This window comes from Bufo gargarizans, chromosome 7 (genome assembly GCF_014858855.1).
Source record: "Bufo gargarizans isolate SCDJY-AF-19 chromosome 7, ASM1485885v1, whole genome shotgun sequence".
Classification (NCBI taxonomy): domain Eukaryota; kingdom Metazoa; phylum Chordata; class Amphibia; order Anura; family Bufonidae; genus Bufo; species Bufo gargarizans.
The window spans coordinates 151,210,442-151,224,351 of NC_058086.1; the positions used below are offsets into that span (position 1 = coordinate 151,210,442).

Genomic DNA, 13,910 nt, shown 5'->3' on the forward strand with positions numbered 1-13,910 from the left:
GGCTTTGTTATAAAGAGATAGTCATATACTGCATCATGTCCGATTTTTTCGTTTTTTGCATTAATCGTGTGGGAAAAATGGTCCTACGTTTATCACAACCAAGGTGTGCTATGCCGGTCTTGATATTCCATGTGCCGCTAGAAGATGCATTTCATTCACGATGAGGTGCATGCCTTGTCATAAAGCGCATTCTCCTGCGGTCTGTGTGCCTGATATATATCTAGGCCAGCTCATAACTGGCACCGATTTCAGTGGCAAGAGCGGTATAAAAACACTAAAACGCGACAAAATTTAACTACAATGGCGATCAAAAGAGTTGAAAACCAGGAGTTTGTGTTTTGTTTTACACATGAGAAAGTGGTGTATGGGGTAGATAAAGCTCATCCTATATGACAGCAGTCAGGGAGTGAAGTACCAGAATACAGCCTATGGTGACCAAACTGGCATCAGTCATAATACCCCCAGTGCCAGCCACAGTACCCAAAATATAATAGTTACCCCCCCTTCCCCTCTATAGCAGAGGTCAGTACAGGAGCAGTATATATTCACCTATATTCCGGATACATTCACATGTGGCAGAAATTTTAGTGGTTGACACATTGATTCAAATGGGGCTTACACAAATCCATCTAAAACAACCCCATTCAGAAGAATAGAACTGATTGTCAGTCTCAGATTTCGGCAACCAATCTGCCATGTGTGAATACACCCTATGAAGAATGCGCTGACCCTGTAGAGTCAGCGCATACAAATATTTTTTACACTTACAGTAGATGTGTGTTATGTATGGATTTTGTAGCAGAATATATGTCAATCCCTCGTCCTCTCGGGATCAATCCCTTTTATTTTCCTGGGTCATAGCTTATAATGCAGTTCCCCGATATATAAGCTGGCTTTGGGAGATGTAGCAGATTTTCGTCCTGCGTGCTTGAGTGGTGCTGGTTCAGCATATAGCTGCCCATCGCCCCATCAATATCCTCTGCTCTTCACTGAATGTACACGGCACATAAACCAGGCTGCTGTAAACCTATTAATCATGTGTAATCAAGGCACCAACAGCCTTCACCCAACATGGCGCCACCACCACCTCCAACCAATGATGTGACCTCATACATTCACATAGATGTCATAACACGTCAAGCACACGCTACATCACTGCTAAACAGGAGAATGTTTCCTCTGGTAATGGATACAGGGCGGTCAGCCATCCATAATATTTTAGGTGATGCATATAGAAGTGAAAGTCTTCTTGCGTGACTTACTGGCTCCTGTTCCGCAATGGTGGGAGTCGGCATGCATCAGAGGTGGGCTTAGCTGATGTGCCTCGCTGCACACGGGGAGGGAATGGACTTGTATTCCTTAAATTATACCTTATTATAAATATATTTCCAAATACCTTTTATTAGTTATAATGTCTTGTTTTGTCTGGGGAGCAATCATTAGGAGAAATAAAATGGCCGCCGTCCTATTAGTACATACAAAACCTGTCCTAATCACACAGAAGGACAAGTTACTTCACAACACTGAGCTAAAGACCTGCATCATCCTCCTCTCTGCTCTGCTTGTCAGGGATTAAGATCCTGAATAGAGCTGATAAGATCTTCAGCTGAATTTCTGTAGGAATGGAATTCATGAGAAGACATGAAGTACAGAGAGGAGGGTGGGCTGTGGCTAATGAGCAGCAGCACTTGTATGCAGTCTCCATTTTCACAGCCCAACATCACCACAGTCTGTCCTGTCCGCCCTCTCTGTACTTCACGTCTCCTCATGAACTCAATTCCTTCAGAGATTCAGCTGAAGATCTTATCATCTGTATTCAGGATCATAATCCCTGACAAGTAGGAGAGGAAGATGAGGCATCTCTTTATTTAGTGTTCTGAAGTAACTTATCCTTCTGTGTGATTAGGACAGGTTTTCGGTGTATAATAGGACGGCGGCCATTTTATTGCTCCTGATGATTGTTCCCCAGACAAAATGAGCCATTATAACTAATGAAAGGTATTTGGGAATACAGTCAGGTCCATAAATATTGGGACATCGACACAAGTGTAACATTTTTGGCTCTATACACCACCACAATGGATTTGAAATGAAATGATCAAGATGTGCTATAACTGCAGACTGCCAGCTTTAATTTGAGGGGATTTACTGCCAATGGAACTGGTTCTCTTGTATTTATTGATGTGACTGCTGACAAAAGCAGCAGGATGAATTCTGAAGTGTTTCGGGCAATATTATCTGCTCATATTCAGCCAAATGCTTCAGAACTCATTGGACAATGCTTCACAGTGCAGATGGACAATGACCCAAAGCATACTGCAAAAGCAACCAAAGAGTTTTTTTAAAGGAAAGAAGTGGAATGTTCTGCAATGGCCAAGTCAATCCCCTGACCTGAATCTGATTGAGCATGCATTTCACTTGCTGAAGACAAACTGAACGGAAAATGCCCCAAGAACAAGCAGGAACTGAAGACAGTTGCAGTAGAGGCCTGGCAGAGCATCACCAGGGATGAAACCCAGCGTCTGGTGATGTCTATGCGTTCCAGACTTCAGGCTGTAATAGACTGCAAAGGATTTGCAACCAAGTATTAAAAAGTGAAAGTTTGATTTATGATTATTATTCTGTCCCATTACTTTTGGCCCCTTAACAAGTGGGAGGCAATAGCTTTGGGCTATTACCAAAAATTTGCTATGTTGTCTTTTCTTTGTTAAAACCAGGTAAAGTACTGAGCGAGGGCCGGTCAGCCTAGGATTATAGAGAACATTTATCATAGGAAATGCTTTCTTTCATCAAGACTTCACTCCAAAGTAGTCAGAAGAATATCCCAGTCTCAACAACGTTCCTTATCCAGCCTGGAGACACATGGGATTCCGATAGATTATCCCTTCCGATTCCTAGCAGACAGGGGCTTTATTCACCAAAACCTGATGTAACCGATTTACCAGCCACATCATTTCTGCATGGCAATGATCTTGCCAAGGGCAGGCCCAACAAGGCCCATTGGATATGGACTCTTAAAGGGGCTGCACCACTTATAACACTTATTCTCTATCCACAGGTCAAGTGTTTGATCAATGGAGGTCAGACTATTTGGGACCACCAAGCGGTCACAACAACAGGGGTCCCCAAGTGCCGCAAAGCTGGTCCATGAGAATGGAGTGCTGGTGCACGTGTGTGTCCACCGCTCCATTCACTTCAAAAGGGACTGCTAAGTACAGTGCGCGCAGCAGTACCATAGAAGTGAATGGATCGGTGGACGCACATGCACACCACCGCTCCATTCTCATGGGGCAGTTTGGCGGCACTTGTAGACCCCCGTTTCTATGACCCCTGGGGGTCCCAGCAGTTGGACCCCCCAGCAATCCTGTGTATATGGAATAAGTGTTACTACCTTGCATCCCTGAAACAACTTTTAAAGGCCCTCTGTCAGCAGATCTGTACCTATCACACTGGCTGACCTGTTACATGTGCACTTGGCAGCTGAAGGCATCTGGGTTGGTCCCATGTTCATATGTGCCCGCATGGCTGAGAAAAATATTTTTATATATGCAAATGAGCCTCTAGGAGCAACGGGGGCGTTACTGTTACACCTAGAGGCTCTGCTCTCTCTGCAACAGCCGCGCCCTCTGCACTTTAAATGATAGGGTCAGACAGTGAAAACGTTATCACGATTGGCCCTATCAAAGTGGAGAGGGTGCGGCAGTTGCAGAGAGAGCAGAGCCTTTAGGTGTAATGGCAACGCTCCGTTTGCTCCTAGAGGCTCATTTGCATATATTAAAAATTCATTGGTCTCAGCCATGCGGGCACATATGAACATGGGACCAACACAGATGCCTTCAGCTGCCAAGTGCACATGTAACAGGTCAGCCAGTGTCATGGGTACAAATCTGCTGACAGATGCCCTTTAACAGGGCCGCTATACTGATGACTTAGAAGTAGAAGGCTTGGTTCACTGCTTAGAGCTCGTGCCGGCGTATGGCAGCTCAGCCCCTATTCACTTGAAGCCGGCAGAGCCACTGGCCTGCTTCTGGCTCCATTCACTGTTTAAGTGCCTAGTGTCGGACCGCCACTGCCAGGTTGGAAAACCCCTTTAAGAGTACGTTCCAGCTTCTTTGTACTTTCTTTTGCGCTAGTGTCTACATTTATTTCCCAAGCCTTTTAGTACTCGTTACTATGCTGTAACATGTCCACCATCCCTCCGGAGGGATACCAACGGACGTGCAGAGGGGTAAATACATTTTAAATATAACCAAGGAGCAGGGAGACGTGTCAGCTGTCACCCACAGACTTACTGTCTGATCTTGTCATTCCTTGGTCCAAACTTAGGTGCAGAAGGTCCCCTCCTGGCAAAAGAGAACATTCTGTGTCAGTATCATATGGTGTGACTTCAGATCCACAGTAGAAAGCGAGAAAACAACGTAGACACAATGAAAATACGGTAAAAACTATATGAATTTTACACATCGGATCCCTGAGACTGGTGGCCGGCCAGATCTCAAATCACAACCCCCTTTCATATATCAGTGTAGCTTTTTATTTTTGCCCCAGTGGCATCTCTCTGATAACCTGATGGATGTCCACGCAATACAGCTGTATTCTGTATAAAGGATGCCGCACACTGGCGATGGGTTTTTCGGTCTTTTCCTGTGGGGCACTGACAGAATACAGACTACCATCAATAAGTATGTACTCTTCTTGGGGTCAAATGTAGAAGAAAATACACCCATTAGCAAAGAACCATTATAATTGATATTCCAGGGATCTTTAGCAGAATTAAAGAAGTTGTGGAGAATCTGAAAACCCATGGTCTCTATGTTCCACCCCTGTCCACAGGCTGTACGTGATATTGCAGCTCAGTCCCATACGCTTTAAAGGGCACCTGTCAGCAGATTTGTACCTATGAAAACTGGCCGACCTGTTGGCAGCTGAAGGCATCTGTGTTGGTCCCATGTTCATATGTGCCCACATTGCTGAGAACAATGAATTTTTAATATATGCAAATTAGCCTCTAGGAGCAATGGGGGTGTTGCCGTTACACTTAGAGGCTCTGCTCTCTGCAACTGCCAATCCCCCTCTCCAGGGCCAGGTATTGAAAATGTCATCATACTTGCCTGGCCCTGTCAATCAAAGTGGAGAGGGAACAGCAGTTGTAGAGAGAGCAGAGCATCTAGGTGTAACGGCAACGCCCCCATTGCTCCTAGAGGCTCATTTGCATATATTAAAACATCATTGTTCTCAGCAATGTGGGCGCTTATGAACATGGGACCAACACAGACGCACATGTAACAGGTCAGCCAGTGTCATAGGTACAGATCTGCTGACAGATGCCCTTTAATGACACGGAGATGCAATACAAACCTAACCTACGGACACGTGCGCTGCAGTTATTTTGCTGCCTTGCTTTTTTTTGCTTCTTTACCATAAATTGATAGATTCTGATGTGTGGTGATGTTGGCTGTACACCAATGCTTTCTGAGGGGGGTCCCAGCTGTCTGTAGAGCATAGACAGTAAATGCAGGCTGAAGGACTCGAGACAATTAAAAATTAAAGCAGGGCGGTGGACAATAAGAACAGTGACTTGCCAATGGTTGCTGCTTGCTTTGAACACCAAGGGTACGGCCACCCGTCCAGGAAGCCAAAATCAGGAGCGGATCATTAAAGGAGAGAACGTATAAAAGACAGATATGACTTCTCCTCATCTCCTTCACTTTTGGTTTTGGCTTTCAAAACTGCAACAGGAAACCTGACCGTGTGGCCATACCCCAATAGTAACGCGAGTCCTTCACTTTGTGACCACCTGCTATGGTGGTATGGATCAACATTGATGAAGATGTAGCCGTTGATCCTCTACCAGGACATTTTCATATGTAGGTGGTCACAGGTAAGGCAATAAAAGCAGGAACTGAAAATGCCATGGCATCTCATGGTGGAAATAACAGCTAAAATGCTAAATCACTGCAGATCTGTCCAGATGGGGAGGAGGAAAATGATTTGGCCACATCCACCGGGAGCCCATCTATAATATTCTGCGGTGGTCAGTTTTAGGTACTTACAAGAAGAAGTCTTCCTCTTCATCAGAGTCTTCCTCCAACAGATTTCTCTATGTAAAAAAAATTAATAAAAAAGTTACAGTAAAAGTACAAGGACTTTGACAAGGACTGGCAGGGGAGTTGCGTCAGATTGCAACATGTCTATTTCTGATCCGCACCTTCCCTAATTCCTGAGTGTCTTGTTTTCGGCGCTCGCTTTAGATTGTGTGGATTGACGGTACATGAGATAATTACAATGCACACCAATGATGCAAAAATAAGCGCATCAACCTGATAACAGGTAGCGCTGCCTTTCACTAAGTATATGTGTCACAGCCAGCTCCGATGGGACCGTCGCACCCTGGGCTCCACAGCTGAGGTTGTTGTTTTAATGCCTTTTACAGGGACGTGGCGTAAATACATCACAGATTCACGAGCGCAGACAAGTGTCTATGTCCTCCATAAGGTCCAATGCGGAAGAAATGGGCTTAAATAAAACGATAGGGTTGGTAATCTCCATCCTGGCAACATCCCCACAGTAACTGGCCTTCTGTGGCCATTGGTCGGCCCTGAGCTGCAATACCGAGTACAGCCACTATTCCATGGACGGCGCTGTGCTAGGTAAGCTGAGAGGAGGCCAGTCATAAATAAACTTGGATCCTAACTCTGCTTCCTTTCCAAGGTACCAGTACCGAAGCCGATTTCGGATCCAAGTTTTAAAATGGTTTTCCAGTTTAAAAATCTAATACCAAAGTTATGCACCCAAGTCTCACAAGATCTCGGGAATAACTCACTTCGCCTTGTCTGAGCCCATACATTTTAATGCTGTATGAAGACGGACCTCCGTACAGCATTTAACTGAAGTTTTGAGCGAAGCAACTTCAGAGCGAGGATCTGAAGCTCGTTTTGCTTATCCCTAGAGGACACAGCACCCACCGGAGCACTGGGGCCTCTTCAAAACGCCGGATCCCAACTGACCAGTATCAAAACTTTGGACAACCCCACAAAAGATTAAATCTTAAAGGTGGCCACAAGACCCAAACTGGCCAAACATACTGATTTCAGCAATGGTCATGGATAGAATGGATCACGCATGTTGAATTCCAACACCCCCAACCCTTTGTTCGTAAGGGAGACAAGCCACAGTCAGAGGCGTCTGTCAGCAGCTTACTCCCAAAACCGGGGGACTTGCAGGAATCCCTGTGGGCCAACCACCATCACCCCAGTGTCCATTTTACTTCTTTCCAGGGCTATCAAGTAGCACTGCCGGGTCAGGTGTTGAAAGGGGTTGTGCCAAATATGAATCCAAATTCAGACCCCCATCAGTCAGTTAGTTATCCCCTATCCTGTGGGCAGGGGATAATGTTCATACTTTGTTTTTTCATATACAGTGGATATAAAAAGTCTACACACCCCTGTAAAAATGTTTCTGTGCTGTACAAAAATTAGACAAATGTAACTTTAATGTGACCTATAAACTGTACCACTAAATTGAAAAATAAACTAAAATCTTTTAGTGGAGGGAAGAAAAAAAAAAATAATGTGGTTGCATAAGTGAGCACACCCTTGTATAACTGGGGATGTAGCTGTGTTCAGAATTAAGCAATCACATTCCAAATCATGTTAAATAGGAGTCAGCATACACCTGCCATCATTTAAAGTGCCTCCGATTAACCCCAAATAAAGTTCAGCTGCTCTAGTTGGTCTTTCCTGAAATGTTCTTAGTCGCATCCCACAGCAAAAGCCATGGTCCACAGAGAGCTTCCAAAGCATCAGAGGGATCTCATTGTTAAAAGGTATCAGTCAGGAGAAGGGTACAAAAGAATTTCCAAGGCATTAGATATACCATGGAACACAGTGAACACAGTGAACATCAAGTGGAGAAAATATGGCACAACAGTGACATTACCAAGAACTGGACGTCCCTCCAAAATTGATGAAAAGACGAGAAGAAAACTGGTCTGGGAGGCGACCAAGAGGCCTACAGCATCATTAAAGGAGCTGCAGGAATATCTGGCAAGTACTGGCTGTGTGGTACATGTGACAACAATCTCCCGTATTCTTCATATGTCTGGGCTATGGGGTAGTGTGGCAAGACGAAAGTCTTTTCTTACAAAGAAAAACATCCAAGCCAGAATACATTTTACAAAAACACATCTGAAGTCTCCCAAAAGCATGTGGGAAAAGGTGTTATGGTCTGATGAAACCAAGGTTGAACTTTTTGGCCATAATTCCAAAATATGTTTGGCGCAAAAACACCAAAAGAACACCATCCCCACAGTGAAGCATGGTGGTGGCAGCATCATGCCAAGGGGCTGTTTTTCTTTAGCTGGAACTGGGACCTTAGTTAAGCTAGAGGGAATTATGAACAGTTTCAAATACCAGTCAATATTGGCACAAAACCTTCAGGCTTCTGCTAGAAAGCTGTACATGAAGAGGAACTTCATCTTTCAGCATGACAACGACCCAAAGCATACATCCAAATTAACAAAGGAATGGCTTCACCAGAAGAAGACTCAAGTTTTGGAATGGCCCAACCAGAGCCCAGACCTGAATCCGATTGAAAATCTGTGGGGTGATCTGAAGAGGGCTGTGCACAGGAGATGCCCTCGCAGTCTGACAGATTTGGAGTGTTTTTGCCAAGAAGAGTGGGCAAACCTTGCCAAGTCAAAATGTGCCATGCTGATAGACTCATACCCAAAAAGACTGAGTGCTGCAATAAAATCAAAAGGTGCTTCAACAAAGTATTAGTTTAAGGGTGTGCACACTTATACAACCATTTTTTATATTGTTTTCTTCCTTCTACCTAAAATATTTCAGTTTGTTTTTCAATTGTACAGTATATAGGTCACATTAAAAGGCCTCAGGCACACAACTGTTTATTTTCACGGTCCGCAAAAACGGGGTCCGTAGGTCCGTGATCCGTGACCGTTTTTTCGTCCGTGGGTCTTCCTTGATTTTTGGAGGATCCACGGACATGAAAAAAAAAAGTCGTTTTGGTGTCCGCCTGGCCGTGCGGAGCCAAACGGATCCGTCCGACGTTGACACAATATGGTGCCATTTCAAACGGATCGGTCCCCATTGACTTTCAATGTAAAGTCTGGAGTTCTTTTATACCATCGGATTGGAGTTTTCTCCAATCCAATGGTATATTTTAACTTGAAGCGTCCCCATCACCATGGGAACGCCTCTATGTTAGAATATACTGTCGGATATGAGCTACATCGTGAAACTCAGATTCAACAGTATATTCTAACACAGAGGTGTTCCCATGGTGATGAGGACGCTTCAGGTTAGAATATACTACAAACTGTGTACAAGACTGCCCCCTGCTGCCTGGCAGCACCCAATCTCTTACAGGGGGCCGTGATCAGCACAATTAACCCCTCAGGTGCCGCACCTGAAGGGGTTAATTGTGCTGATCACGGCCCCCTGTAAGAGATCGGGTGCTGCCAGGCAGCAGGGGGCAGTCTTGTACACAGTTTGTAGTGTATTCTAACCTGAAGCGTCCTCATCACCATGGGAACACCTCTGTGTTAGAATATACTGTCGGATATGAGTTTTCACAAAGTGAAAACTTAGATCTGAAAAAGCTTTTATGCAGACGGATCTTCGGATCCGTCTGTATGAAAGCAACCTACGGCCACGGATCACGGACACGGATGCCAATCTTGTGTGCATCCGTGTTCTTTCACGGACCCATTGACTTGAATGGGTCCGTGAACCGTTGTCCGTCAAAAAAAATAGGACAGGTCATATTTTTTTGACGGACAGGATACACGGATCACTGACTCGGCTGCAAAACGGTGCATTTTCCGATTTTTCCACGGACCCATTGAAAGTCAATGGGTCCGTGAAAAAAAACTGAAAACGGCACAACGGCCACGGATGCACACAACGGTCGTGTGCATGAGGCCAAAGGTGGAAATTCTGAAATTATTTATCTTTGTCTAATTTTTTTACATCACAGAAACCTGACATTTTAACAGGGGTGTGTAGACTTTTTATATCCACCGTAACTCCGTTTTGCGCCATTTCTTTAGGCCTCTTTTACACGAGCGAGTTTTCCGCACGGGTGCAATGCGTGACCTCATAGCACCCGCACTGAATCCTGACCCATTCATTTCAATGGGTCTGTGTACATGAGCATTTTTTTTCACTCGTCATTTCTGCGTTGCGTGAAAATCACAGCATGTTCTACATTCTGCGTTTTATTCACGCAGCCCTGGCCCCAAAGAAGTGAATGGGGCTTCAGTAAAAAACGCATTGCATCCGCAAGCAAGTGCGGATGCAATGCGTTTTTCACTGATGGTTTCTAGGAGATTTTTTATCACGCGAGTGAAAAACACATCAAAACACATTGCACCCGCACGGAAAAAACTGAACGTACTTGCAGACAAAACTGACTGAACTCGCTTGCAAAATGGTGCGAGTTTCACTGAACGCTCAGTCACGCTCGTGTGAAAGAGGCCTTACTATTCCTATGAATTAACTGTCAGCAGTCTGCAATCATGGTCCACATGGGTGTTACCAGTTGAGGGTTGTGTCCTTGCACTGTCTGACATTATCCAATCTGTGCTGCCAGTGTCACCCCTCCAACTTGTAACACCCATCAGGACCTTTATTGAAAACTGCTAAATATGGATTCATAAACTTCTAGTCGGAATAATAAAGGAATTGCACAGCACAGAGTCATAAAAATAATATTGCATGGGGGATGAAAGTAGTTACTAACTGAGACATGTCAGAAGAGGTGACAGGGGTTCACCGGGGGTTTGCAAGTGTGGATCCAGTTGCAGAGCAATAGACACACAACACTTTCTTAATATACACACTTCTGACATCTGATCTCAGGGAGCGCTGCTGTGGAGGACATGTTTACATGATGCACAGGCTTCTCCATGGAAGGGATACCTTCTGAGAGAACCATATAAAGATTTTGTCCACGATGCAGTCTTATGTGTGGGAAAAACAATCCCTTTTGTGCATCAGTCGTCCCGTGGGTCCTGCAGCCGTGTCAATAGACCAGAGGCCCAAATATGTGACATTGGGGGAGATTTATCAAACTGGCTTAGTTGCCCATAGCAACCAATCAGATTCCTCCTTTCATTTCCCAAAGGAGCTCTGAAAAATGAAAGGAGGAATCTGATTGGTCGCCGTGAGCAACTAAGCCAGTTTTGATAAATCTGCCCAATTGTCTTTCTTACGTAAGCACACCATTAGTATTCCAAGCCCAGTTCCTCCAGCATCGGACATTAGGTGCTCAGACAATTGATGAGGGACGGAGTCACCCGTTCAGGGCCTTCATCTATTAGCCGAAGCGGAGAGCGGCTTTAAAGGGAACCTGGCACCATGAAATGCAAATTAATCTGCAGGCAGTATGTTCTAGAGCAGGAGCAGCGGAGCCGATGGAGATAATGGGGTCATTTATCAAACTGGTGTAAAGTAGAACTGGCTTAGCTGCCCAATCAGATTCCATCTATCATTTTTTAAAGCTTCTTTGGAAAATGAAAGGTGGAATCTGATTGGTTGCTATGGGCAACTAAGCCAGTTCTACTTTACACCACTTTGATAAACGACCTCACTAGTTTTATGGGAAAAGATTCAGTAACACGTAATTTTTCCATTTATATCCCTGTTCATTCTGGGCCTTGAAGTCCAGGAGGCGGTCCTATCAGTGACTGACAGCTACCTCTGTATACACAGTCATAGAGGGAAGGCTGTCAATCACTGATAGGACCGCCTCCTGGACTACAAGGCCCAGAATGAACATGAAGAATCCTACTGTCCGGACATACCGGGACCATAACCTGTGTGTGTAATCCTTCGGTCGGAGCGGGTGCTTATAGAATACACGTACAGTATGAATACAATACTCACTCTCTCACTTTTTATGGACCCAGTGACCTCCTCATCGTTGAGGTGCCTCTTGAACTTTGGAGGCATGGCGTGTGACTATGGGTACAGTACACGGCTGAGATTTTCTTGTTGCTTTGTAATTCGGCTTCTGGATGCTGCAAAACAAAGAGTATAAGTGAGGTGACTGCAGGAGCAGACTGACACATTGTCCATCAGAGGGTACCGCCACCCACTGTATATTCGGCAATGAAATCTGCATTGAAACCGCCAGATATAGAAGCTCAGTGCTGTCCACTGGAATCCCCACTGCCGTTCAGCGCAGATTTCAAATCCACTTCAAGAAGTGTCATGTCACACTGCGGCAATAATCCGAGGGTCAGCCCCAAATATCTGCTGTGGACATTATAGGGATTTTGGATATTAGAGTAGGACAGTGAGAGAGAGCTTACGTTATAGCAGTGCATAGAGGGAGAGCTTACATTATAGCAGGACATAGAGGGAGAGCTTACATTATAGCAGTGCATAGAGGGAGAGCGTACATTATCGCAAGACATAGAGGGAGAGCTTACATTATAGCAGGACATAGAGGGAGAGCATACATTATAGCAGTGCATAGAGGGAGAGCGTACATTATAGCAGGACATAGAGGGAGAGCTTACATTATAGCAGTGCATAGAGGGAGAGCGTACATTATCGCAAGACATAGAGAGAGAGTTTATATTACAGCAGGACATAAAGGGAGAGCTTATATTATAGCAGGACATGATGTCACCTCCAGCCACCACATAGGCTTTAGTGATCACTGCTGGGAGCACAGCCTAGGCCTTTACCATAGCACAGGATCAGGGATCCACTACACATAGATCTATACGTACTCCATGCTGTGCACACGACTACACTGACACAGCAGGACAATGAAGAAGCAGATGCACAGCCTCCAGCACGTACAGACCACGATGACTGTCTGTGAATGGAGCAGGTACTACCACTGCCTGCTTCCACCAGGACAACAACAGGACGCAGAGCAGGATGTGCCAGCATGAGGGCGCTGTTACAATACGAAACCAATTACCGATCTCCCGGTGCTGCTTTCCCCGTAGACGTGTGTAATTCTAACAAGCGCCTAACATGGCGATTCATCGGCTACCGATAGTCTCGTCACTCGGTGCTCTGCTGCTCTTCCTGTTGTGTTCTGTGATAGAACGAGATGCGAAATCTGCGCAGGCGCAGGCGCACTCGGCATTGTGAATCCTTGCCGCTGCCATGTTCGTACACCTCTCCATTCCAATGTGCGCCAACAGACTTTTTACTATAATGTTACGTTCTGAAGCAGTTTCTGTATTTATTATTGAGGGGCTCATGTTAGTACAGCTCATATACTCCAGAATGTACAGCTCCTTAATGGAACTGCATTCAAATTTCGACTCTATAGGACTAATTTTTCTTGTTGGCCGTAGCAACCAATCAGAGCTCTGCTTTCAATTTTTAGGCTGCTATGGGAAAACAAAAGCTCAGCTTTGATTGGTTGCCATCTGCTGCCCTGTCCTGTGCATGGGGGATATCTTCCGAAATACCCCTTTAACCCCTTCAGGACTGGGCCACTTTGTTTTTATTTTTCATTTTCCTTATTTACTCCCAGCCTTCCCAGAGCCATTGTTTTTTATTTTTCCATTCACATAGCCCTATGAGAGCTTATTTTTTGCAGGACAAGTTGTACTTTCTAATGGCACCATTTACAGCCGAACGGACATACGGAAATGGAATGCACACGGAGTAACTTTAGTTTTTTTCCAGACCCGTTAAAATGAATGGTTCCGCATACGGTTCACAAAAAATAAAAACAGAACTGACACGGAAAGAAAATACGCTTGTGCGCATGAGCCCTAATAATGAAAAAAAAAAGATTTTTTTCTTTGCATCGCCATATGAGATATAAGAAGCATATAAGACCCCCATGACTTTGTTATGGTTATGTCTACGGAGCTATGTGAGGGCTAATTTTTCTTTTCAGGATGATCTGTA

General features: G+C 44.9%; 1 protein-coding gene across 2 annotated transcripts in view; it reads right to left on the reverse strand.

Moving 5' to 3' along the window:
- The window catches only part of VAMP4 (vesicle associated membrane protein 4), a 29,485-nt gene extending 16,401 nt beyond the window's left edge, over positions 1-13,084 (reverse strand). Inside the window, exons 1-4 of one of the 2 annotated variants that reach the window (XM_044301231.1) lie at positions 12,961-13,084; positions 11,910-12,043; positions 6,054-6,100; positions 4,293-4,343 (exon numbers count right to left, since the gene is read on the reverse strand). In XM_044301231.1, coding sequence (XP_044157166.1) covers positions 4,293-4,343; positions 6,054-6,100; positions 11,910-11,975 — 164 coding nt within the window. In that variant the 5' untranslated portion in view covers positions 11,976-12,043; positions 12,961-13,084. Of the gene's footprint in view, positions 1-4,292; positions 4,344-6,053; positions 6,101-11,909; positions 12,044-12,763; positions 12,882-12,960 lie in introns of those variants that run through there. The other variant, XM_044301232.1, reaches the window with a different exon arrangement.
- Between the last annotated feature and the right edge of the window lie 826 nt (positions 13,085-13,910).